This window comes from Mastigoproctus giganteus, chromosome 14 (assembly GCF_048544385.1).
Source record: "Mastigoproctus giganteus isolate SK-2022 chromosome 14, ASM4854438v1, whole genome shotgun sequence".
NCBI classification, from domain to species: domain Eukaryota; kingdom Metazoa; phylum Arthropoda; class Arachnida; order Uropygi; family Thelyphonidae; genus Mastigoproctus; species Mastigoproctus giganteus.
Window position 1 is genome coordinate 16,451,129 of NC_143588.1, and position 25,397 is coordinate 16,476,525.

A 25,397-nucleotide genomic window follows, 5' to 3' on the forward strand; every position below is an offset into this window, starting at 1 on the left:
TGTTTGATAGTTTTTATTAGGAATCTATTTAACATTTGGAAAGGTTAATATAGTCTTCAAGACAAACTTAACACTATCTCAAACGAAAAGTTGTTGATCAATGTACACTCCCTGTCCTAACATATGGTTCAGAAACATGGCCATTGAATGTCAAAGCTTTATGAAGACTGAGGGTCACAGAGAAGTACAAAGCGCTGAATTTTGATAATAACCAAAAAAAAAAAAAAAAAAAGACCGAAAAACATGTGCATGGATTCGCCAACAACCAAGGTCTGTGACATCACATTGAAAGAACAAAATGCTTAAAATGGAAATGGGCAAGTCACATATGAAGAAGAACTGACGATAGATGGACCAAACGAATTTTGGAATGGATACCGCTTGACTCTAAACGCCCAAGAAAACTCCACCAAAGATGAAGTAGATCGACGAAACTGAGAAATTTGCTGGTGTACAATGGCAACAGAAAGCACAAAACCACAGTTTCCGGAAACGTGAGGAGGCCTTCATCCTGCAGTGGATGGATAATAGCTGAATATGATGATTAATTATTAATCCACAAAATAGGAAAGATCGATAATGTATACATAAACAATCAGGCTCGAAGGGCCCTCTTGTCCACTGCTGGACAAGAGGGGACCATCCAGCTTACTTCAGTACTGTGGACTGGTTGTTTCGTTCACCTTGTTCTTTGAAATAAATGTACATGCCAGAAACACTTTCTTTCTCTCTCTCTCTCTCTCTCTCTCTCTCTCTCTTTGTGATAAAACTGTTTGCTACTTAATGTGTCGATCCCATATTGTGGAGGCACTTGGCCAATTCTGTTGGGCTTCTCATTTTGAAGACCCCAAGCATCCCAATTTTTTTTAGATATATTCACAATATGTGAGATGGTGTTTAGATCTTCACAGTGTCTATTTGCCCACTGATGGGACTCTAATCCTACTTCCTTCTGGGAAGTAGGATTAAATTGATTATTGCGGCTCCGTAGCCAGGTGGGCAGGAGCAGTGCGTAGCACACGCTTCTTGATTAGACCGGGGGGGGGGGGGTTCGAGCCCGTGAGCTCCACCAAATACGGAGGATGCGGAAAGGTCGGGGAATGACCACCGCATATCCCCGGAGTAATATGGCCTTAGTTGCTAATGCTCCTAAAAACCAAATAACAACAAATAGAGGGATTAGATCCACTTATCAGGAATAGATATAAAAGAACCTGCTATAAGTAACAATATTAGTGGAATACAAGGGATTTTGGCCACTGAGCGTAGACTTTCAAAAGGGAGGGACTCACCACACCCTGAAATGATCAAAGTCGAAACCTTTTGCAATTGGAGTCAACAGATAACACTACTCTGCATTTTGAAAAAAAATTCGCTGAAGGATTTTCAGAAAAAAAAAAGAAGAGTTTCTGAATCATTTTCTTATGCTGATTTTCAAAAATGACCCGTTTGTTTCCCTCAACGTCAGGTTTATTCGAAAATCGCGAAAGAATATTTAATTTTTCAGAAATTTTTATTAATTTCGGCAGAAGTGCGCTGAAATAACAACAAATGCTACTTTTACGAGACTTATTTACTACACTGTCATTTTTAATAAATGTTTTCAACGTGTATTTATTGCATATATATTAAATAGACTATTAAAAAGGGTAAGGCTAAAAAGACAACTAAACGCTTACCTCTTTTTAAAAACTGATCTACGATGCATCAAATTTTCGTTTCTTCGATTTTCTTGCACATTCCTCTACTCCACAGTTCCTCACCAGCATCCAGCAATAGTCGACCATTATGCTGACATTCAGTTCTACTGGTACCTCATTTCCACGTGTTTAATGTCTTGGTAAAACCCCTCACCTGTTCTTCACTAATACTTCCTAGATTTTCCGCTGTGGAAGTGCAAAAAAAAAAATGTACCTTGACACAATGTACCTGTTGCAGCCCAACTTCTCGAAGTTTTCCAACATATTTTCAGCTATATTCTTGTAGTCTAGATTCCAGTTGTTCTAATTCGTGCCTGTTTTTCTCTTTTATTCACAGTTCTCTCAAAATCTCAGTCACTCATCAGTTTTCGAATTTGAGATCCAACAAAAATACCTTGTTTTGGCTTCTCTTGGGTGATCAACGGAATTTAGTACAAAGGTAGTTGAAGCAGAGACCTACCTGAGGTGAAGCTTTCACAAACTGTTTCTTCAAATCCAGTTTTATAGGCAAGGGTGGAAGGAGGGCATTTTTGGGGGTCTACCAGTCGTTTATGAATTATGTTCTTTGATCCAGGCAACAAATTGCCGCTTATTGGCCAGATCTTGACAATGCAGTGCTTACCCATTGCCTGACTCTCCCACTCAAACAAAAAAAAAAAAAAAAAAAAACGGCATTTTTGTGTAGCCCGAATGTTCTAAAAAAAAACAGGCAGGCATTTTTGTAGGTGCTGTCCAAGTAGCATACCTATCACTTTAAAGCCAACACGAAGCATGCTGTTCTTCATACTTAACATTTGTCAAGAACTTCAAGTTCTCATATGTTTCTTTCAAATGCACAGAGTGAGCTACTGGAATTGACCCATATTTCCAATGCGGAGCAATACACTTTTGGGATCCCTCTTTGATGAGTCAATAAAAAGTCTTCACCATGTAGGATTGTAACTAATTCCTAAATAGTTCATTAATTCATTTACATTATTGCAAAAAAACTATAGAATTGTCCTCAGAAAAGTAGGAGACTGGTTCTTGTTCGCTATGTCTGTACAATGAGAAAAACGTCTCATGTGCTAGATTTTTTCACTTAAGGCTAGAATCAAGAAGTTCTGCAGATTCTGTTGGTATTAAATCCCTTACCAGATCATTGAGTTCATGCTGTGAAAACAGTTGATGGTTGGACTCAATGTCTCCAGGAGTGTAGATTTCAGTTTCATCTTCGAAAGCTTCACTGTAAGCATTCTCTGCTGCTACATTCTGCAATACAAGTGTATGGAGGGTATGGAATCAGCAGGTTATTTCCATGTGGGACTGGTATAATGCCAGATGGAATATTAGGATACACAATGCCCTTCTTACTCTTTGCATTGTATCCTCTCTACATTAACTAAGCAAAAGTAAGCGTTATCACAGTGATTTGTAAGTTCTCGCCCAACTATGGGATTTCAAATGGCATATTTCTTTTTACCATTTTTCCACAATCCCACTGTTTCAACATAGGTTCGGAAAACTTTATGTCGAGCCCATTGCTTAACGAGTTCCACACTAACATAAGCACAATACACATTTTTTTACAAATTCTGTGATATCTTGTCTGTGTTTGAGGACTACATAACTTCTACAAATACAACAAAATAAGTTCGAATTTTTCAAGCACTTCTGTGAAGACATTTTACTCATTTTTGGAAAGACACACGATAACCTCAAAAATAAACTGAGTAGTCTTGGAAGATCCCGTTTCTGTCCGGGAAAAAATGCAACATGGCAAAGTGTACATAGTCTCCTTAGAGCTACCGATAACAAAAAACAAACCTATTATTTTTAGGTCACCCGAATAATTAAATTCATCTGCCGTGCACTGTGTATTATGTCCGTAAATTGCGTGTGTTCACTGGTCGATTTGCCTGTTTTGCTGGACGAAAAACCAGAGTTACCGCGAAAAAAATCTTGCCATCTACGCCTGAGACCGACTAACTGAGCCACGGAGTGAAAAAAGCCCATTAAGTTCCTCGCGTCATTGAGGGGATTCGAACCCGGGCCTTTTCCATCCGGTGTGGGGAGGACGGTGACGATACCACTGTGCTACACGCACAGACAAGAGCTATCGATATACCCCCACCAGTGAAACGCTGGTCCACACGCAAAAGGAATCCTAGTTCTTTCCAGCAAACCATGCCCCGTATTAAGCAATTACCGCCACCTGCCTAGATAGTGGGTACCATGCACGATGGGCCCATTGTACTCGTATTGCTGGCGCTACACACGAAGGCGTCCGTAGGCTGTTGCACCGGGTATTTCGTCTCATCCAACCGACACACACTCGTTTTCAGTCTTCCAATGTTCAACCGGCGTGTGGTTGACACCAGCGCATTCGATGTCGACGAATAATCAGGGGTGTACCTTGGGTCGTCTATTGTGGAACCCCATACAGAGTTTAACTGACGGTTCGGATACCGCCATTAATCATACTTTATACTTTTGAGTGTGAGGCGAGAAAAAACCATGCTACCCTCGCCTAAGACCGACTAACTCAGCCACATTGTTAAAAAGCCCATAAAAATTCCTCACGTCATCAACGGGAGCTGCTTTATCACTTTGACTTGCACGACCAGATGCAAATTACCACTGCTGTAGCATACGAAGCTGTTCGGCTTTTTATATACTCGAGCTATGCAGCATAGTCCCTTACAGATGAGGTGGTTATAATTCTTTGATTACTCAGTGTATGGTAATATATAAGAATTCGTATTCTTTCATAACCTGAGAGAGTACACAAATAGTGGTCATTTTTAGTTAATGAGTACTACTACTACTCTCCTTCTGGTTTTAGCAAATCCTAGTATGTTCCAATTAACAGATAGTTCCGTATCAATCTCTAGATGATTCTAATGATCTAATGCTGTAGGTAATTGAGAAGAAGCCTTGCATGTTCTGCCTGGCGAGGAGAGTACTAAACGTGGTGTTATTAAAAATTAATTTAGAAATCACGGCGGTTTTGGCATCATCGAGCTCTAACTAGTCGTTTTGAAAGATCTACGTCTCGCGTTCGTTCAAGAAACTTGTACTTTCCTCCACCCCATAGCAGCTGTTAAATCAAGTAGTAACAGGAAGCACTGCATGAAGCGTTTATGGTAAACAGACACGGGCAGCTTCTAAATCTCCGATCTCAAAAGATAAATTTTATCAGGGAAGCACACTTCCGTCAGCTCGGGAGGTGTCCTCCAGTTAATAAGGTTTTAACATTTTTATTCGGATTTTTTTTTAAACAGAATATAAATTTTGGATTTTGGTGTGGCTAAGGACAAATCAACTAAAAGAGAAAGGCAACAAACTCATTTGTCGTAAGTTGTTTCGTTTATTTTTATATAAGATTTATGCAGTGAATTTGAGAACCCTCGGAATATACTAAATATTACCAGTACAGAAATAAAATGTAATTTCAATATGTTCCTTCGGATAGGCTTTGTTTATCTTAAAAAAATTCTTTGTAAGAATTTGTGGCTGATGTGTACTTTATCCCTGGTTCGTTTGTTTTATAAAAGGCAGTCCATCTTTTATTCAAGAGCATTTTCAAAAATACACAAACGCTGGACTCTAAATATTTTCAGCCATGTAATATCATATATTGTCCTAATATCCAAAACTTTTTTCAAGATGGTCATTATACGACAGTTAAGGAAAAACTTTGGTCCATTTTCTTGCAAGTACTTCCGCATTGATTTCTTTACAAGTACTTACGACCCATTGAAAATATTTTCTATAACAGACTCATCATTGCATGACGAGATGTTTCCTTTGGTCGTAATTGTACGTGTTTCCTGTTTCGTGCACGCTCGTTTATGTTCGATATCTTCACAAGGCACACACAACGCTTCCTGGAAATTCATCGTTTACCAGTATGCGGCGAAACAACCCCAGCTTTCGCTAAAGTTACTTTTCTTGTAGCTTCTTTTATGGGTTAATAGCTTCATGCCGATATAACAATCGGCCAGTTTTTCCTGGTTTACAGTGGTGCCGATTAATTATAACCCAATTAATTATAACCGATTAATTATAACCCAATGCTGATTTTCTTTTTTTTTTTTTTTAAATAATACTCTATACGATTGCATGGATTATATTCGATCTTAATTATCTTATTTAATAAGATGTATTTAATTTTATATAAATCTTACGTTAAATAAAATTTATATCAGCAGCATAATGATGAAATTATATTAACGTATTGAAAAAAAATATTAAACAGGTTGTTAAAACTTACAAGAAAAAGTTCTTCAAATTTTTACTGCTGATTACAAGATAGAGCATATTTGTAATTAATTATCGTATCCTAATATCAGGATAGATGAGAAATAAAATTATCAAAAACATTTAATTTAAATTGAGATGGTTATTTTAAATGCTAGAAATTTTTTATATTTTACCACCAGGCAAATTTACATGCTTTGCCGGCTGAACAAAGATATTAATTTATTAGATGATACTTAATTTAATCTAATAAAATAAGTGTCATCCAGTAAATTAATATATTTTTTTAATTTTTCGAAAGAGCAGGAAAATATGGACGTAACCGACACTCTTTTCGAATAGCTGAGAAAGATACTAGGTAATTCAATTACCTCAGCTCAAACCTGAGTCAAACGCAGTTTTCTTCGATTTAATTTTTAAATGGACGTTAAAAAGCCTTTTTTAATTATAATGGCATACGTTCGTATTTCTTTCTGCATATCGAACAGACCATTTATATTCGTTATTGCTGCTCATGGAAGTCAATCACCGAACGAATATCTTCCCTTTAATTAAATTAAAAGCAAAGTTTTCCTAAAGAATTTTCAGAATGGCACAAGCGTTCTGAAACAGTTTTAACGAATTCTTATAACTACACAAGATTCACTGGATGCGTGTGAAACAAAAATCTTCAGAAATGCTGAAATATTTTCAATTGCACGTTTAAAAAAAAAGTCATATTTCGAGGAGAAAGCAATTCACCAAAAGGTAATTTCGTAGGAGAGAGAAAGAGAACAGTAGGCAACTGACCGCATCGCCTGAATAAGTTAGTGGCGGAAAGACTCTCTAGAACAACCTGTAGGCACCAAGACCAATGTTCATAATCAATCAGCAGGCCTCAGGGATTCTAAGATTGGGAGCCAAATGGTAATAGACAAAATGAAATAGTTACCTTACTATATATGTGTGAAAATTGCACACACACATACATACATATTATTAATTACAGTTATTTCAATTCTTTAGAACAAGAAAAACCGATATTTCTATTTATTCTTTTTGATTTTAGTTGCCTAATACTCTCTATATAACGTCAACTCACGAAAGTGGGCCCAGAGGCATGTGCCTACTGGGTAATACGGCACTCGCACAAGTGCTATTAGAGTTACGTGTACCATGAAATTTATTCTTTAATATATATTTTGATATTTAAATTTCCGCGAAATATTACAAAAAACGCACTTCCATATATTTCATTTTTATTTTTTTAAATACCAAAGATGCAGACTGCCAATTCTTGCTGAATTGTGATTTCCCGCAGGAGGGCATATCACGAGTTTGGGTGGTGCAACTCTTTCTTAATGGCTCACAAACTCTTATCCTTTAGGCCTCATAAGCTCAGGGTCCTGGATGGCAGAACACACTGGTTAATAATGTTCTCCCAGACTCTGCTAGACACTATCTTCAGATTGAAAAGGCCGTGTGCCGTGATTTGTCACGTCACAGCTTTTCGACATTCCAAGGACTAACTGCGATGGACTGTGCACCAACCAAGTGGACGCTGTGCACTGCAATCCATTGCCATACAGCTCCATAAGAATCGTGTTAATATCAGTTCTTGTAGACTCCCTGAACTCCTGGTTAACAGTATATACCCTTTCTCAGTTATAGCACTATGACATTTGGCGATTACGTCAGCCACCGTTGATCTAGGGTGTTGTAGTTTTGCTGCATTGGAACGAACAGATCGATTGCTCATATATCAAACGATGACTTCCCACTGGAAATCCCTAAGCTCACTGCCTCGATCTATCCACTGTATTTCGTTGATCTACTTACTTCCGCGAATGCAGCTGCTTTTATAACTATTCCTGACCGGTGGATGGCGGGTATAGTTCATTTTTTTCCAAATTTAAGGGACGTCTGGATAGTTCTGGCAATACAACGTGTGTGTGTGTGTGTGTGTGTGTGCTATTTAGCAATGAAAAAGAATCTTACTGCATCTCTTTGAGGAATACTCCCTCTACATAAGGTCGTTTTCTTTCTTTAAAACTCGAACGTATTTGCCTGCAACTGCAGCTTTTGTAATCTACTAGCAGTTTATCATGTTATCTGCACTAATCGAATAAGAATAAAATCTTACGTGTTTCGCGGGATTAAAAAAAAACAGAAACCAGCGTGGCACGAAATTCTTTATCACTATTTATCGACTGGCCAGCGAAAGCTTAAGTAGAAACTATAAAAAACTGCAGTGTTGCGCATGGTGTGCCATATTTTGCCATGTTAAAATTTGTACCCCGGAAGATAAGTTGCTCTTTAAGAACAATAACTCATGCAAGGAAATGCATGCAGATGGGCGCGGCTGAAGACGATACGAGGGTTGAACAAAGGGACGAGGTGAAAGCTGTTGACGTCATTCGCCACGTCTTTAATCTGCTTTAGTTTGGAGTTTAAGGGATTCCTCCATCCCCCTTGTATCATGACGCAAGTCTTTTGTGTTACAAAAAGCAATCGATTAAAAATAACCTATTTGAGAAGATCAACTTCTGATATACATCACATGATGCATTGGTTGAAGAAACGATGGGGTCCGCTGTGTACTAATTGCGAACGGCTGTACTAAATGAAATTTAGCTACTGCCGCCTGCTTCTGCATAACATTTTCAGCGTTTCATTGCCCGATTATATCCTCTTTGAAACAAAAATCCTATTCTAAAATCTTAAAAAATAATATTATTTTATTCTGAAATTTTATTTATAAAAATGAGACTGACAGTTTAAGGTGCTATATGGCAGCTATGAATTGGGCGAATTGCCGAATACATTTGGATTATGGAATACTTTTAAAGCAAAAATCACAGAAGCCATAGATACCTTTAAGAAAGTATAGATACGCGTAGGTACCTTTAAGAAAGTATTGAAGGAAGAGGATGCCGAAATGGATGACTGGGGGAGCTAGCTGGTCAATCAGAGCTGAAAATTATAGCATGGGACAGTTGCACACCAATAAAAGTACTGAACACTACAACAGGTAAAAGATGATCTGTAATAGTACCACAAATGAGGTTCCGGAGACCAAGGCTGCGTAAAAGAAAGCATTGGCTAAGAGAGCAAAGAATGGGGACAAGGAATTCATGTACGTGAATACAAGGAAGGAAAAAAGCGAATCAGATTGGACTCTTGTGCACTGGATATGGGAAAGTCTTAGATAACCCAGCTGATGTTGTGGATGAATTGAAGATGTACACTTTGCATCGGTCTTCATTGATTGACGAAAGACCCTTCATGCTGAGAAGAGGCTGTACCATATGAAATTAGTGATCTCGTAATTAGAAAAACTTTTGAGCACAAAGGCTCCTGAAGTTGATAGCATATATCCTGTCGTTTTTTGGGAGTGTACTGAACCATTGAAGTTCATTGAGGTTATCTTTGGACTCCGGGGAGATTCCTTTGAATTGGAGAAGTGCCAACGTATCGCCAATACACAAAGGCGATTCTAAGAGTGAATTTGGTAACTACAGACCAGTTAGTCTGACTTCAGTGGTGGGAAAAATCTTAGATGCAATGATTGAGTGCAATCCAGGAATATTTAGATAGATATAGCATTGGGAAGGACGCACATGGCTTTGTTAAGGAAAACCACCATGTTTATATAACTTAGTAGGCTATTTTGAAACAGTTACTCATGAGCTAGATTTAGGGAACAATTCCGATATAGTTTATTTGAATTTAGCAAATCATTTGAATCGGTCACTCATGAGAGTTTACTGTTAAGCTTGAACAGGTTGGGTTACTGGTAAGATTCTAAGATGATTGCTGGGTGGCTGCAGGGCAGAAGGTTGTGATTAATGGATATTTTTCAGATTGCTGTAACGTCAGGAGGAGCCCCTCAAGGATCGGTTCTTGCGCCTAGAGGCTCTGTCGAGTCCCTCATGAAAATATTTTCATTTTCATAAATGAGATCAACGAAAAGATAAAAGGCGCGATGTCGACATTTGCAGATGATGTACAGATTAGCAGAGTCGTTAATGATCAGAGCCAAGCAGCACTCCTTCAAAATGACCTGAACAGACTTCAAAAACGGTCAGAGAAGCGGAAGCTGTCTTAATGCTGCTAAATGCAAGGTCTTATACTTGGGGAACAGCAGCCCACAACTAAATTATACACTTGGGAGGCTTGAATTAAAAACAGTGGAAAAATGGAATCTGGGAGTTGCACTACATGCAGATATGAAGTTTTCTGAACAGTGTAAACAGGCAGCCAGGAAAGCCAATAGTGTCCTATCGATGATTTATCGAACGTTATAGCGTAGAGATAGGGAGGTCATAATCCCACTGTATAAGGCAATTATAAGACCACATTTGGAACAGTGTTCAAGTATGGAGACAATATCTGAAAAAAGACACTGGGGTTCTTGAAAGGGTCCAAACACGAGAAACTCGAACGGTGAAATCGGCAGGAGGAAGACCATATGAGAAAGACTCCGATTATGTGGGCTACAGAGCTTGGCAACCAGGCACCAAAGAGGTGACCTGTTTGAGGTTTATAAGGCTCTGGGCATGGGCGCCGTCAGCATGCTGCAAGTGCACCACATTTGGATTTCGAAGTAATACACAATTTTTAATATTTTCATTAATTTATTGAAACATTAAAACAAAATTTCTACACGAAATGTTGGCTCGGCTGTATATTTAAATCAGGCAAAGTTGATTTAATTAAGATATTGCATGTATTCGAAAATTTGGTGGACAAATAATTCATTCCCACATGCACCACCTTGCAAAATATCCTGCCGGTACCCATGGCTCTGACGATTAGTAAAATAAACGAAGGTGGAATTCTCACTGTTATAAAAAATTCCAGAACTAGGGGTCAAATTAAAATTATAGACCTTTTTGTTTATAAAATTATAGGGGTTGAGGTTTAGATTACATTGTAGAAGTTTTCTTTTAGCCAGTGAGTCATTGTTTGAACAAGCTGCCTTCGCAGGTAGTTGAAGCTGATAGTTTGAATAAATTCAAATGACAACTTGGCTACCTGTGTGAGGAAGGAAGCATAAATTTGCACAGTATTTTCTCATCTACTTTTTTTTTTTTGTTTTTTTTAACCAGTGCAGCAAAAGCCTATGACTTCCTTGCACTATATGGCGAATACTAATGCTATTAGTGTTTTTATTAAAAGATCACACTACTCTGCATTTCGAGAAAAAAAAAAAAAAATTCACTAAATAATAAATAAATAAATAAATTTTCTGTTTATACTCCGGCACGACAACCAAGTCAGTAGAGTTTACAATAAATGTTTTCTCAGAAAAGTTTCTGAATCAATTTCTAATGCTGATTTCAAAGACTACTTCCATTTGTTTTCATCACTTCAGTTTTTTCAAAATTTAACACCACTAATTTATATTAATTTTGGCAGAATTTGTGCACTGGAATTATAGTTATTTTTACCATACTGTTTTTTTAATTGCGAAAACACTATTAAAAAGGGCGGTGTTTTGAAAAGTCCACTAAATACCCATCCCTATTTTAAAAAACTGATCTACGATGGGTCAAATTTTCGTTTCTTTGATCTTCTTTCAGATCCTTTTACTTCATAGTCCCTCTTCAATGTTCAGCAATAGTTAACCATGATGTTGATATTCACCTCCGCTGGTACCTCATCTCCATGTCTTTAATGTCCTGGTGAAAGCTTTTCCTGTTCCTCATTAACACTTCCTGGATTTTCTGGGAAGTAGTCGATGTGGAAGTGTAAAAAAAATTATCTTCACACCATGTTGCAGCCCAACTTCTTGAAGTTTGGCATCATATTTTCAACTATATTCTTGTAGTCTGGATACGTGTTATTCCCTAAGCAGTTCTCAACAATAGATCTGAAGTTAATCAGTGTCTCTTTTTAATCATAGTTCTCTCAAAATCTCGGTCCCTCATCAGTTTGCAATTTTGAAGTCCAACAAAAACACCTTGTTTTAGCTTCTCTTGGGTGATCGATGGGAATTTAGCACAAAGGTAGTTGAAGTAGGGACCTTTCTGAAGTAAATCTTTCACAAACTGTTTCATAAAATCCAGTTTGATACGCAAGGTTGGAGGGAGGGAGTTTTAAGGCCTATCAGTGGTTTATGAATTATGTTCTTTGAACCAGCGACAAATTACGCCTCTCTGGTCAAACCTTGACATCCTAGCACTTACTCCTCGCTCGACAGCTCCCCCCCCCACACACACAAAAAAAAAAAAAAAAACACGAAGCATTTTTGTTTAATCAGATTGCTGTTCAAGTAACACGCCTTTCACTTTAAAGTCAGCACAGGCCAACCAACCATGTTCTTTATACTTAATATTTGTCAACAAGTGCCGAGTGGTCAAGAGCGGGAGTGCAGTAGCACACGCTCTTTGAGTAGACCGGAGTTCAAGTCCTGACTGCTAAATACTTGATGTGCCAACAGGCACTGGGAACAGCGTAGTAGATTATGGTCCATTTCCCTCAACATGAATAGTTGAGGAGGCTTCCATCCTGCAGTGGATTGATAACGGCTGCAGTGTTTTCTTCAAATTCTCATACGTTGCTTTCAAGCGCACAGAATGAGCTATTGGAATTGACCCATATTTATTGCCATTGTGGAGCAACACACCTTTGAGACTCCACTTTGATGAGTCAGTAAAAAGTCTCCACTGTGTAGGACTGTAACTAATTCCTAAATAGTTTATTAATTCATTTGTATTACTGAAAAAAATTTCTCTGTGTCTGTACCATAAAAAAAATGTCCCACGAGCTAAAAGAATTTGATGTAAGTCTAGAACTAAGGAGTTCTGAAGATTCCTTTGGTAATTTAAATCTATTACCAGATCATTGGGTTCATGCTGTGAAAAAAGTTGAGGGCCGGACTCAACGTCTCCCGGAATGTAAACTAAAGTTTCATCTTCAGAAGCTTCACTGTCAGCACTCTCTGCTGCTACATTCTGCAATATAAGTGGAGGGCATGAACTATTCTAATGGCAGATAGAATATTAAGATACACCATACCCTTTCTGACTCTTTGCACTGTATCCCTCTAGATTAACTAAGCAAAAGTAAGTCATCAGGGATTTGTAGGTTCCAGCCAAATTATCGGATTGTAAATGGCATAGTCTTCTTTTTACAATTTTAATATGTAATTTTTACTTTTCACTATGTGGAGCCCCCTTTTTTTTTCTTTTTTTTTTTTTGTCTCGGTCACCAAATTTCACCCCAAAATAAGCACAATATACATTTTTTTTTAAAAATTCTGTAAAATCTTGCTCTTGCTTGAGGGCTACATAACTTTCACAAATATAACAAAATAAGTTCGGATGATTGTTCAAACGCTTGCGTGAAGTCATTTTACTTACTTTTCAGCATTAGTTTGACACGATAATCTCAAAAATAAACTGAGATCACATTGATAAACAGAAATGCTGCATGGAGCTCTCAAGGTCAAGAAACATATGACTAGGTAGTACTGCCAACATGAAGATTTAATTTTCAAATTCTTAACATTTACACCTAAATACATTCGACAATACAATTCATGACCAATTTAAGTTCTGCTCCTATGCTTATCTTCGATGACACTCCGATTTCTAGTCAAGATCATACATTTATATTGGGGATTGTCCTGATTTCTAATCTCTCTTGGCGTCAGTACATTACAAATATTGCTTTTTCTGCATCTAAAAACTGGGTTTTCTCTTTCGCTCTCGGTGTTACTTTTCTTCTAAACAGCTATTCACTCTTTACAAATCCGCCCTACCATGGAATATCGTTCCCACATCTGGGGTGGTGCTCCCAAAACCTCTCAGGTTTCTAGATTCCATTCAAAAGAGGATAGTTGGGTTAATTAATAACTCATCTCTAACAGAGTCACTCTGTCTCAGACGTTCTGTTCCTGCTGCATGGTTTTCTATAGATACTTCCATGGGCACAGTTCTTCTGAATTGCCTTCTATAATTCCCGCTCTCTCTTTCAAAGCAGTCCGAACACGTGCCGCAACCAACCAACATCCTTTTACTGTCCAACTTCAAACTTACAGAACCAAATTTTCTTCTTCCTCATTTATTCATTCAACTTCCGTTTTCTGGAACAACCTTCCTTCATACGTATTTCCTGAAAATTGCAATCTACAGAAGTTCAAGTCTAATATCTCTTTTCATCTTCTCACCCTCCAACCCATGCACAGTACTAAAGGTTCTAATACCTCTCGTGCTTGCATTTTCATAAATAAAAAGTGATTTGTGAAAAATGGTATGTGATGAAAGAAAAAAAAAAAAAAAAACACGAATATTTCTGAAATCAGTGTTAAAAACATCAATTAGTTTACAAATATCGAAAACTATGCAGAGGGATGTTGTTATTTGAAGAGCACACATTTTAGCAACGACAACCATTCTAGAAAACTGGATCTTTAAAATAAATGGAAAGCTTTAAGTGTTACCCAATCACCGATTTCGTGATTTTAAATATCGAAATTCAATATTTAAAATCACGAAAGCGGTTACTGATAAATGCGATAATCTGAATGGATTAAATAGTGTAAAAAAAAAAAAAAAAACGGCTTAGAAATAAATGACATGTTCTAAGAGGAGTTACTGGTGCCTATGCTAAACTTATTTCATGATCGCAGATCGAAATAAAATTATCTGTCGGGATCTCTCTCTTCAAGTGCAGTTTTCTTTACTATTTATTGAAGTTATGTTTGATATATATATATATATACATAACTGATTTTGTGCGGATCAATTATTCGAAAGCAGAAAACCATATTATATGGATATTGTATATACACGTATATTATCGCGTTCTTTAAGTATTTTTGCCGAGGCAACTAAGGACATGAGGTGGAAGTTTATAGTACTTATATATATGGCATATATTCAGTGATCGGTTGTACTGTTTCGTGGAATGAAACAGTTTTCGGTTAAAAAATACGCGGCATCATCAGAAACCGACTAACGGTGTGAAAGATAGCAAATGACGCCGACTGCGCTAAATGTAAAGTTTTGCATTTGGGGAAAGAAACTGCAGGGATAACTGGGGATCGCTAAATTAAACGTGGTTTAGTACGAGAAATTTAGGGGGTTATGATACAAGAAAATATGCAGTTTCTCTGGCAGTGCAAGCAGGCAGTCAAAGGCTCGGAATGTGTACTGGCAATGAACTTCTGTTAGCAGGAAAAAATATGTTATTGTTTGTAAGCAAATAAAAGAATTGTTTGTAGAAGAATAAGAAAAAAAATTTTCCTGAATATGATACGTAGAATACTTCCTAATGACACTCTCCAGCAAATGAACGAATATAAAATTAACGCAAAATTATTACAGTAATAAAATTAATTAAATTTTTTTTCAAAATTTACATTTAACTTCTTTAAATTATTTTTTTACTGTAATCATTTTGCGTTAATTTTATATTCGTTTATTTGCTGGAGAGTGTCATTAGGAAGTGTTCCACGCATCATATTGAGGTAAATTTCTCTTATTCTTCTACAAATATTGAAATACAACGTAGAACGTATTGAGCATCTTAGCTCAGTTTTATACTAATAAAAGAATTATGAAATCATATTTGAAATATTGCATTCCGGCATCCAACTTAAAAAAGTACATATAACTTCTAGACGTATATTCGCGTTGGCAGGTGAAATAAGAAAAAAAACAAAATTTTAGTACACTGGCAATTAGTAAAATTAATTAATAAAAATATTCGCGGTTGGTACAATGTACTACTAATCATAGTACATTGCAATAAATCATTTGTAGTGGTAGTCTGTACATTCCAGAAGTTCAGTGAATGTTCATTTTTCGTGGAAGACATTTTCTCCTTATTTTATTGGCAATAAAAGGAAGGAAGTGACGTTCCCACTTTCGTGTTACTTGAAAAATAATAAAGGTGAACTGTACGCTAAAACGAGAAACCGTATATGATGGGGGAGAGACTAACCAACGAAAATCTCTCCCCGTTCCATTTTCAAAGCCCCCCCCCCGCAACGAATCTACAAAGAATTTTACTGCTTTTTAATAAGAATCATTCCTATTGTTTGAATTGTGTGTTGTTGGCAAAATGCAATTACCTTTACCAAGTTCCTTGTAGTGACTTACTTCCCCCATAATTAAAATATAATACTGACATTAATTACGTCCCGATGGCTGCTAGTTACTGTATGATAATATTAATATTAAAAATAAGTTTTTTTAGTTTCTTATCTCACTATCTGTTGGATTATCATACAAAGACAGACGAAAGAATTTGATAAAACTTATGAGATGTAAGTTTTCTTCAAAAGCAGAGACCTTATTCATCCTGAAATTCATACTAGTCGAAGCGCACCTGTTTAGCAATAAAACTGCCACAACACGAATTATTTTTTGTAACATTATTTTATCTTTAATGATAAAATTTACCTTCTAAAAATAAAATTTCTAGATAATTCAAAGATAAAATAATAATCCATCTTGGGACAATTTTATTGCTACGAGATGAATTATCTTCAAAGAAGTAACTCCATATGTCATCGTAAAGTAAATTAAATTCAGTTTTTATAATAATCAGTTTTATTTAGGTTTAAAAAAAAACAGATATGCTTCGACTTGGTATGAATTTCAGGATGAGTGAGGTCGATTTTTTTAAACGAACTTATATATCATAAATTTCAAAATTCTTTCCTCTATCTTTTCATGATCATTCAGCACAACAGATAGTGAGGTGAGTTACTTAAAAAAGTAGAACTATACTTTTAATATTAGCTTACAAAATATAATTAAACAATTTATTTACATATACATGTGTGAGAGCATTTTTAAATAAGCCAATCAGTCACAACTAGCGCATTGAAATCCTATTAACTTTCTGAACAGTTACGGGTGGATGAAATGTGAATATTCACCACGAATACCTTGTTCTTACCAAATCATTTTACCACACAATTAGTTCGGGTTTCGAGTGGCGAAGCGTCATTTTACAAAATAATATGTAAAAAGTGTCACAGCTCAGTATCAAATGGAATCGAAGCACGGCATGCGCTATTCTAGCGATAATAACGCTTAACAGTGGTTGTGTCTGTGGTTCCAGAATTGATCAGTTTGCCTGTTTTGCTAGATTATATGAAAAAATAGTTTCCAAGGGTGGGGGGGGGGAGACATACTGGTATATTGTACAGTACCCTTAAAAGTATTTGGACAACATAAGGTAAAGGTTAGCAGAATAATTTTTAAGTATTTGTTTTAACTGATGTTATTATTTGGAATTTATAACGTGTGAGCCTAGTTTTCAAGTTTAATGACAATCATGATACTTCTTTGAATGTTTATAATTAAATTACAGCAATAGGGAAGTAACATTTTTCGTTGATATTTTTTCAACGCAGTCGTCAGCTGTACTCGATATAACATTCCACTTTATCCCAAAGCTGTTTCACAGGTTTCAAATCGGTTTGATGCAACCCAGTCCTCTAGGCAGGTGGCTACACGATTGGGGTTGTGTGTTGTTATGAGAAATTCAGTTTCAGAGTATCCCAAATTGTCAAAAATATGGATGTGGGAAATGGAGGTACATTGGACCACACGAAGTGGTCCAATGTACCTCCTCCTTTCTGTTATGAAGATGCACTCTGGGAATTCTCCGAAATTGCCTGAAGTGAACTGTATTAGAGCAGCTTTTCGCTCCATATCATACTATACCCGAGTTCAAGAACGATGGGCAGATCTCTTCCATGGCCACCTTGCATCAATAGTGTCGCAAGGCTGTGCAACTCTGTGGACATACGCTGCTTGGACTTCCAATTTCATTTGCAGGGACAGCATAACCACATTTTCCGGTCTCCTTTATCGGTTTTTCGTTCGAATAAACTTCTGTCTTTCACAAAAAGAACCACAGTTGACTTTATGAAAGATCCAGTAGAATGCAACAAAGCAACTCCCGGCAACGCATATCAACTGCTGGTACAACTCCCGGCAACCCGTATCAACTGCTGATACATTGCATAGGGTCGGTCAGATCTATTTCCCTACTGTCAGAGTGTGTATCACTCTATAAACTTGGTTTCAATTTTGTCATTTATGAATGGGAAGAATGTTATACTATGGATTTTTATGTATGCCATATATATGGAGTGGTTATAATTAAACTTTCCATATAAGGGGTTGCTCGGAGAACGATGTACTATATTAAAGGAAATGCAACGAAACTTGCAAAAAAAAAAAAAAATAAATAAATAAATAAATAAAATAATCAATCAGTTCAATAGTCTGCAATCAGGGGCCAAAGTGACCTAAATATGCAGGTGTACTGAATAGTTGTAGACAGCGGCTAATAGCAACTTCCCTATGTAATAGCTTGTGTTGCAAATATAGTGCGAAACATGTCCCTGACTTTATCAGCGCATGCTCTCCTCGTGAAGCTGCATTGTGAGAATGCTAGTAACGCTATAATCGACAATACATACATATCGTAATCAAACGCAGCTTCTATGAGTGTATTCTTCGGTCGATTTACCCGAAAAATTCCTTGCGCCACTGACGGGATTCGAACTCCAATGTTTTCTCCCAGTGTGGGAGAACGGTAATTATAATCATTGTGCTATACCCCGCGAAGGGGCCAATACAGCAAACAATGGCGGAAGAAATTGTCTGATATTCCTTGCACGAATGGGTGGAGAGAGGATACGTTACCGCCACTGAAAACGTTACGAAGTTTGAAAATATTGGGATGAAAGACAGAAATCAGAGGTCTTCCCCACAGCAAGGCTTTTTAAAACTAGTTTTTTTTTTGCTACGGAGCCATTTTGCTGATCTAAATCTTCTGCGAAACCAATCTGAAACTTCCTAATATCTTCAAAATAGTAATAATTAACCATAAATTAAAAAGTTCTGCATTCGTACAAATTAAAGAAAATGATTGTTAAAAAATTAGCGGAAAATTTGAAGAATCCCTTTGGGATTTCTTTGCAGAACTCTAGGGTTGCGCAGAACAAACTTTGAAAACCACTGCTCTAGACAGTTCTGAAGTTTTTATATTTCTTCATCAGTATATTGGATAAAAGATTTGAGATATATTATCAATATATCAAACCTTTATCCAACACTTTTTTATATATTACCTGGCCCTTTTTTATAAAAAAAATGAAAATCAAACTATAACAAATCGATGATTTTACGATCATCGATCGATCGGACTCTCTCCAAAAATCTCATGGAATCATTGAAAAAATATGACCAACAGCACAGTCCGTGGTGGTGGACTATCGATTTTTTTTTTCTTTCTCTCTCTCTCTCTCTCTCTCTCTCTCTCTCTCTCTCTCTCTCTCTCTCTCTCTCTCTCTCTCTCTTCTGTAAGTTATCAGCATCCTCGGTATAATTGTATACCCTTTAAAATATCGCTCTTCAAAAATTCTGTATAGGGAAGTTTAACTATAACCATCCTGTGCACGTATCCTTCGATTACGTTAACATGTACATAGTTTGTCTTCAGTAATTTTTATTTTTGAATACTATGAGATACAGTATTTACGCATTCACCGTAATTATCCAATATATTTGCACCCGTTTGTATACCAAATAATGAAGTTAACGAAAATGCTAAAAAAACTGGGAATTTTCCCAAATTTCATTTACAATTTCCTCTCGTATTTGTCAAAACTTTATGAAATCAGAATACAAGAAGGATTTTCTTTGTTGAGTGATGGTGCTAGCTTTGAATACATCACTACATCTCACTAATTTCGCACATTCCCTCTACCCAGCTAATGAATTAGTAATGTAGAATACGAGGAAATCTATTAAATTTTAAGGTTCCACCGGAATACATCACTAGCAGAAATTATTGATCGTTACACCCCTCGTAATGGATATATTATATTTATACAATATATCCATTGTATAATTATATTGATCATGATATATTGTGTAACAGAAGTTAAGGATACTTGGGTCTCCTTTAATCGTTAATGGAAAATCCACTCCTCTCATCTTGGGAAAGATTACAGGAGTGGATCTAAGAAACATTTTTAGAAAAAACTGACGTAGCCCAGCTATCATTGCGACATGTTGATTGCCACATCACTTCCGTTTTCTTAATCTTTTTAATGGAGGTAATGGTTATGTCAAAATCTTACCATATTTCAGAAGTTAACACACGCTTCTCCAATAAATAAATGTCTTACACAAGAACATTTCCAGGGATGTACGAATTTGGATCATAAATAATTTCCAATAGTTTCCGTTGTCTTGCAAATGGATAGAACCTCTGGTAATAGCAAAATGACATCTTGTACAATAACATTAATTATATTAAATTTATAACAAATTCAACAGCAAGACAAGTCGGGATATGTATGGTAAAAAAAAATGTGCACGCAGCACACGTTCTGAACGACGATCCTGTGAACTTAGGAACAGCAAAAATTAGCAACATCGTTAATTTTACGTGGCTGTTGGTTTGTGGTAATTACTTGGATATAAAACAAATGTCTAAACTACTTATTGAAAAATTTGTCAATTTGGCTCACAGATTCATAGGGCTCGATAACAAATCCGTTTCTAAATTACATTACTAAATAAAGTGTTGTTACTGTTCCAGTAACAACACTTAACTTCTTGTGCACGTTGCAGTCATTTGTTACCACGAAGATACCACTAGGTTTTTTTTAATCCTTTGCAAATTTCTCTTCTTAGGCTTCGTGTCCCTTTATCGACACTTCCTGGTGTGTGTTTAATAAAAATTTAAATATTTTGTTCGATATTTTTTTGTTTGGTTTGTATAAATAAAACAAAATATATACAAACAATACTTCGTTTGTACATATTTTGTTTCTAGAAACTAAGCATTAATTCCACATAATTAATGCTTGGTTTCTTTTAAGAACCGTTACTTTCTTCCGGAAATCGAAAATAAATCATGTACAGAGATGGAATTCGAGTTGTTGGAATAAAATAAAAAAAATTCAACAACCGCTAAGTAATATTACTAATTTTTTATTCATAAACTAAGATGTGGTATAAACTCTTTCACGAGATCCTAGCTGTTATTTCCCTGTTCAGTATGCATCATCTATCAAAATAATAAACGCTAGAAATGAAGAGACTTATTATGAATATTCAAACATTAGAATAAAACCTATCGATGCTGATTTTTTCTCCAATGATGTGGAAACTAATGCGTGACCTACTTTATGTAATATTTCCTCTCTCAAAATAGTAAAGATCAACACACAAAAAATATATACCGATGCCATATCTCCTCTTTCAGTTGATGCGTCTTCGAATGAGAGACGCCCACACATAAAGCGAGACGCTAAGACCGGTAATGCTGTTCAGGATTGTAAGAGGACATGTGGTTGGTTGAAGTGGAGAACGCAATTGCAGGTGCTGAACCGGGTACGTTTACGTCCCAATACTTATGGTAACGTGGGCACTGGATTTTCGCTCAAATACTTTCCTGCACAATAGACTTCTCTGCAAAGCAGCTAAGCTTCACAGAGCAAAGCACGGAAATATATTCATGTAAACAAATGCTAATACAGATATTAACATATTTTACATTCCATCTGGAACACATCCAAACAATGTGAAAATTTCAAGTTTTGATTTAATCTGTCATGGATTTCGGATCGGTCATCTGGCGAAAGTAACAATTCGAAAAATATGAATTCTACATTTGTTTTGAATGAACGATGCGGAAGGTTCGGTTATTGAAATATGTATATATACTTTTTATTATTTTTTAAATTCTTAGCCCAACAATTAAGAAGGAAATGCGAAATTGAATTATGAATAATTTGGATTATGGGAGCCATATTCTCTATTTTCATTTTATTAAATGAAATGATAATACTAAAATGCTCTAAAAAAAAAAAAAAGTCTTGTAACAATTGAAGCAAGCATTTAAGATATAGGCTAGTTTCTATTCCATAAATGAGCTTTTTAAAAAAATATATAGAGAAATCTGCAGAATAAAGATTTTCTATACACATTCATCTACCTCTCCATACGTAAAATTCTCCAAGTTTATAACATTTGCACCCTTCTTTATATTTCATTTAACTATATATATATATTAAGCTGGAGTCATGGTAATGGATGTATTAGTCCCCAGTTTACGTTTTTTTACTTTGCAGCAATTAACAGCTGAGAAATTGATGCCGTAATTATTTACTAATATAAAACAATTTATTCGATATCCAAATCGAAATCAGACAACTGAATTCAGAAGCACAGTGAATCTTCGCGTGTTGATATTAAAACAGAATAAAAGCAAACGTTTTAGTATTTAACTTAGAATTCATGCAACTGATTACATAATACAAGATATTTTACTGAAACAGAAGCACGCACTTTTCGGAAATGGATAAAGTAAGGTAGTTGAATGAAAAAAGAAATCATAATTTTAACGCGTTAATATATAGCTAAAGTAAATGTTAAGAATATATTTTTAATGAACTAACCTGGTCGTCGGGTTTGTTCTCTGTTGCAGCCATTTTCTCCCTCTGCACCAGAATGATACCGGACACAGCTAGCAGATTCTTATAAATCACGGGTACACTACATCGATGACGTCATCCCTATGGAGAGCTAACTGCACCAATTCCGTTAAAGGACACGGAATACAGGGGACGCACGCAATAGAGATAGAGATATACGGAGAAAGATATAGAAGTATAAAAAAGTCATAAGTCGCACATATATTGATGAAATTAATAGCAAGAATATGGTACTAATGAGTTGATATTTTTAATGAACTCATTATCAATGGAAACCAGTTTGGCACTGGTTTTCATTGATATTTGAACTCGTTTACTACCAATGCCCCCCACTGTCATAAGTAGGTCATACGCGATTACTGCAACAACTGATCGAAAGAGATCATTAGTTTCTTAAAATTTACACTCGATATTGAAAATATTCCTGAACGCGACATTCTTGCTTTAAGCATGAAATGCTTTTCAATTTAAGTAGCGAAAATATTCAAGCAATGGATCATCCGATGTTATACCCAGTAGCGTATAATCATGAGCATGGGCATTAATGTTCAATTTTTTTTTTGTCTATTTTCTTTTCATTTTTGCATTGAGCTCGGGGCCCTGATGCAATGTTATTTTTTATCCAAATATTTCTTTCGGGTCCCGGTGACCTTAAGCTCATGGTGCTGCTGCATCCACTGGATGACGCGCCACTATTCGAATCATATACCAGCTTATGCAAATTTACTCAAGTTTTAACAATAATTTTAAAATAATTCGGCTTAAATTCGAAGCAAAAGCCATGGAAGTAACATTTTTTTAAAAGCTGTGTGTGTGTTTTAAGTTAGTTAACAGAATAGCAAATGCTTTATGAATTTAAAAAAAAAATGTCTCAGACTGTGACTCAGTCTGAGGCAGGTGTCTGTCTTATGCTTAGCTGTGGGTTAGTTAATTAAGCAAAGACAGAATTTGTCAAAATTTTTCTGTTTTCAGACCAACGGTTTCATTGGCTACTCAGTGACCTAGAGGAGACGTGGGAGGGTGTGGAAGTGCAAGGAGGAGCGAATTGTTAGAATGAAATAAAATAATTTTTTTCTTGACAACACTGTTTTTAATTAGGTAAAAATCATTCCAAACGTAAACTTTGGAATGATTTATGCTTAAATTTAACTTTGCACATAGTAAACAAATTTATTCTTTACAAGACTCGCATTATAAAATTGATTTGATTATATGCGTAGGATGTCTGTAAACTAACAAGAGTTCAAACAGAACACACTCGTTTATGGAATGCGGGAAACAAAGTTGGGAAACGCTGATTTACAAATTGAATGAAAAAGTAGTGTACGTTTATCATATTTTTAGGTTCGTTACAGTGATTTTCTGCAAAAACTAAAGAAAGTGCTAACCTGAAAGAGAGAATAACCCGAAGAACAGAATTAACCTACGGAAACATACACGTCGTGTTTGCCGTTTTAAAGAAGGGAAAAACTAAAGAGGACGAAACGTGTGCTTTCGGCGTAAATACAGAGAAACACGTCAAGCAAAGAAATTAAAATATTACAACGTACAGATTTTCTTGATGTTAGTAATGGATAAAACAATATTAATACATTTCGCGAATGATGTTTGCTGCTGCTGCATCACGATCAAGAGGAAGTTGGTTACAAATAATCAAATTTCATTATTCAACTGTTTAGAAACCCATGTTTTATTGCAGGGCCAGAAAACAGTTAGGCCAAGAAAAGATTTCGCTCCTTCCCATTTTTCATTGTTCCATTTTTAAGTTAGTAACATCAGTGTGCAATTTTTTTTATCGTATAACAGAATTCACGTCTTTTTTCATTATCCGACAACAAATCTGACAATTTGTTGGATAGGGTAAGTGAAAGTAATACCCATATTTTGGATAAAATATATATTTTTTGATATTTATAATTAAAAATTAATTAGTTAAATATTTATTAGGAAAAAACTTAATACACACAAAATGCCCTCTTTGGATTACTTTTAAGTATTTATTTATTTATATTTATTAAAATGTATTTATTTAGGAAAAAGTTACAAGGATTTAATTTGTAATAACTATTAACCATTTTCCAGTTTAGGACCTTATCATGGCCAGAAGTTGTGGTTATACCATACAACTGCAAGTTAATTTTTCTAAAAAACATATAATAAAACTATCACATTTCACATAACCCCCCCCATCCCACCCCCATGAGCAACAAAATTGAGAACCCAAATATGGCATGCTTTAAACCCAGTGTAGTGGTAACTATAACAGTAGGCCCAACTAAAGGGGAAAAAAACAAAAAAAAACTTCAAACTACTCTGGCTAAGGGACTCTTGAATAGTAGAAACTAATTCATTTTTATGAAAACTTTATAATTTTTAATATTTATGCTTCCTCCCCTTCCTTCCCACCTGTGAAGATTTTTATCTGATGTGTCCCCCTCCTAGCATTTCATATCTTAATGTGTTTAAGACTATCTAGTTGTCTTGGCAACTAAATATAAAATGGTACATTTATTTTTTTATTTTTAAAAAATCTCTGCTTCTCCATGCTTTTTTTTTTTGTTCTGCTTTTTCTAAAAATGCACTTTCAGTGTTAATAGTTATTAAAATATTAAATAAACTATCACGTAATATAATGTACATTCTCCTTGTAATGCAAGCCAAATAAGGTGTCCTTTCAATAGTCAATTTACATTATCAGAAATGTTTTTAGAGAGGTGAGAGATTGAGTACTGGGTTACAGTTATTAGCTTCAGATAATTTTTATAATATGGGCATCCAAAAACTTCATAATCATTCTAAACATTAATGCTTAACTGATCAGATGCTAAATGTTGAGATGGGAACTGTTTACCTTGTGTCTTGCCTCACAGGTGCTACCTGCCACATCCATTTATTTCTGCTTTTAAAAATGTAGCCCAAAAATACTTGAAATATGAAAGCACTTCACCCGTGTAAAGTTTAGAATCAATTTATTATTAAAAGAATCTAAC

At 35.8% G+C, this 25,397-nt stretch overlaps 1 protein-coding gene across 2 annotated transcripts in view; it reads right to left on the minus strand.

Annotated features, from left to right (window-relative positions):
* Positions 1 to 22,452, minus strand: part of LOC150074993 (sodium/potassium-transporting ATPase subunit alpha-like) — a 632,142-nt gene extending 609,690 nt beyond the window's left edge. For both annotated transcript variants that reach the window (XM_090388637.1, XM_090388636.1), the window contains exon 1: positions 22,372 to 22,452. In XM_090388637.1, coding sequence (XP_090244763.1) covers positions 22,372 to 22,404 — 33 coding nt within the window. In that variant the 5' untranslated portion in view covers positions 22,405 to 22,452. The remainder of the gene's footprint in view (positions 1 to 22,371) is intronic.
* Positions 22,453 to 25,397: the final 2,945 nt, after the last annotated feature.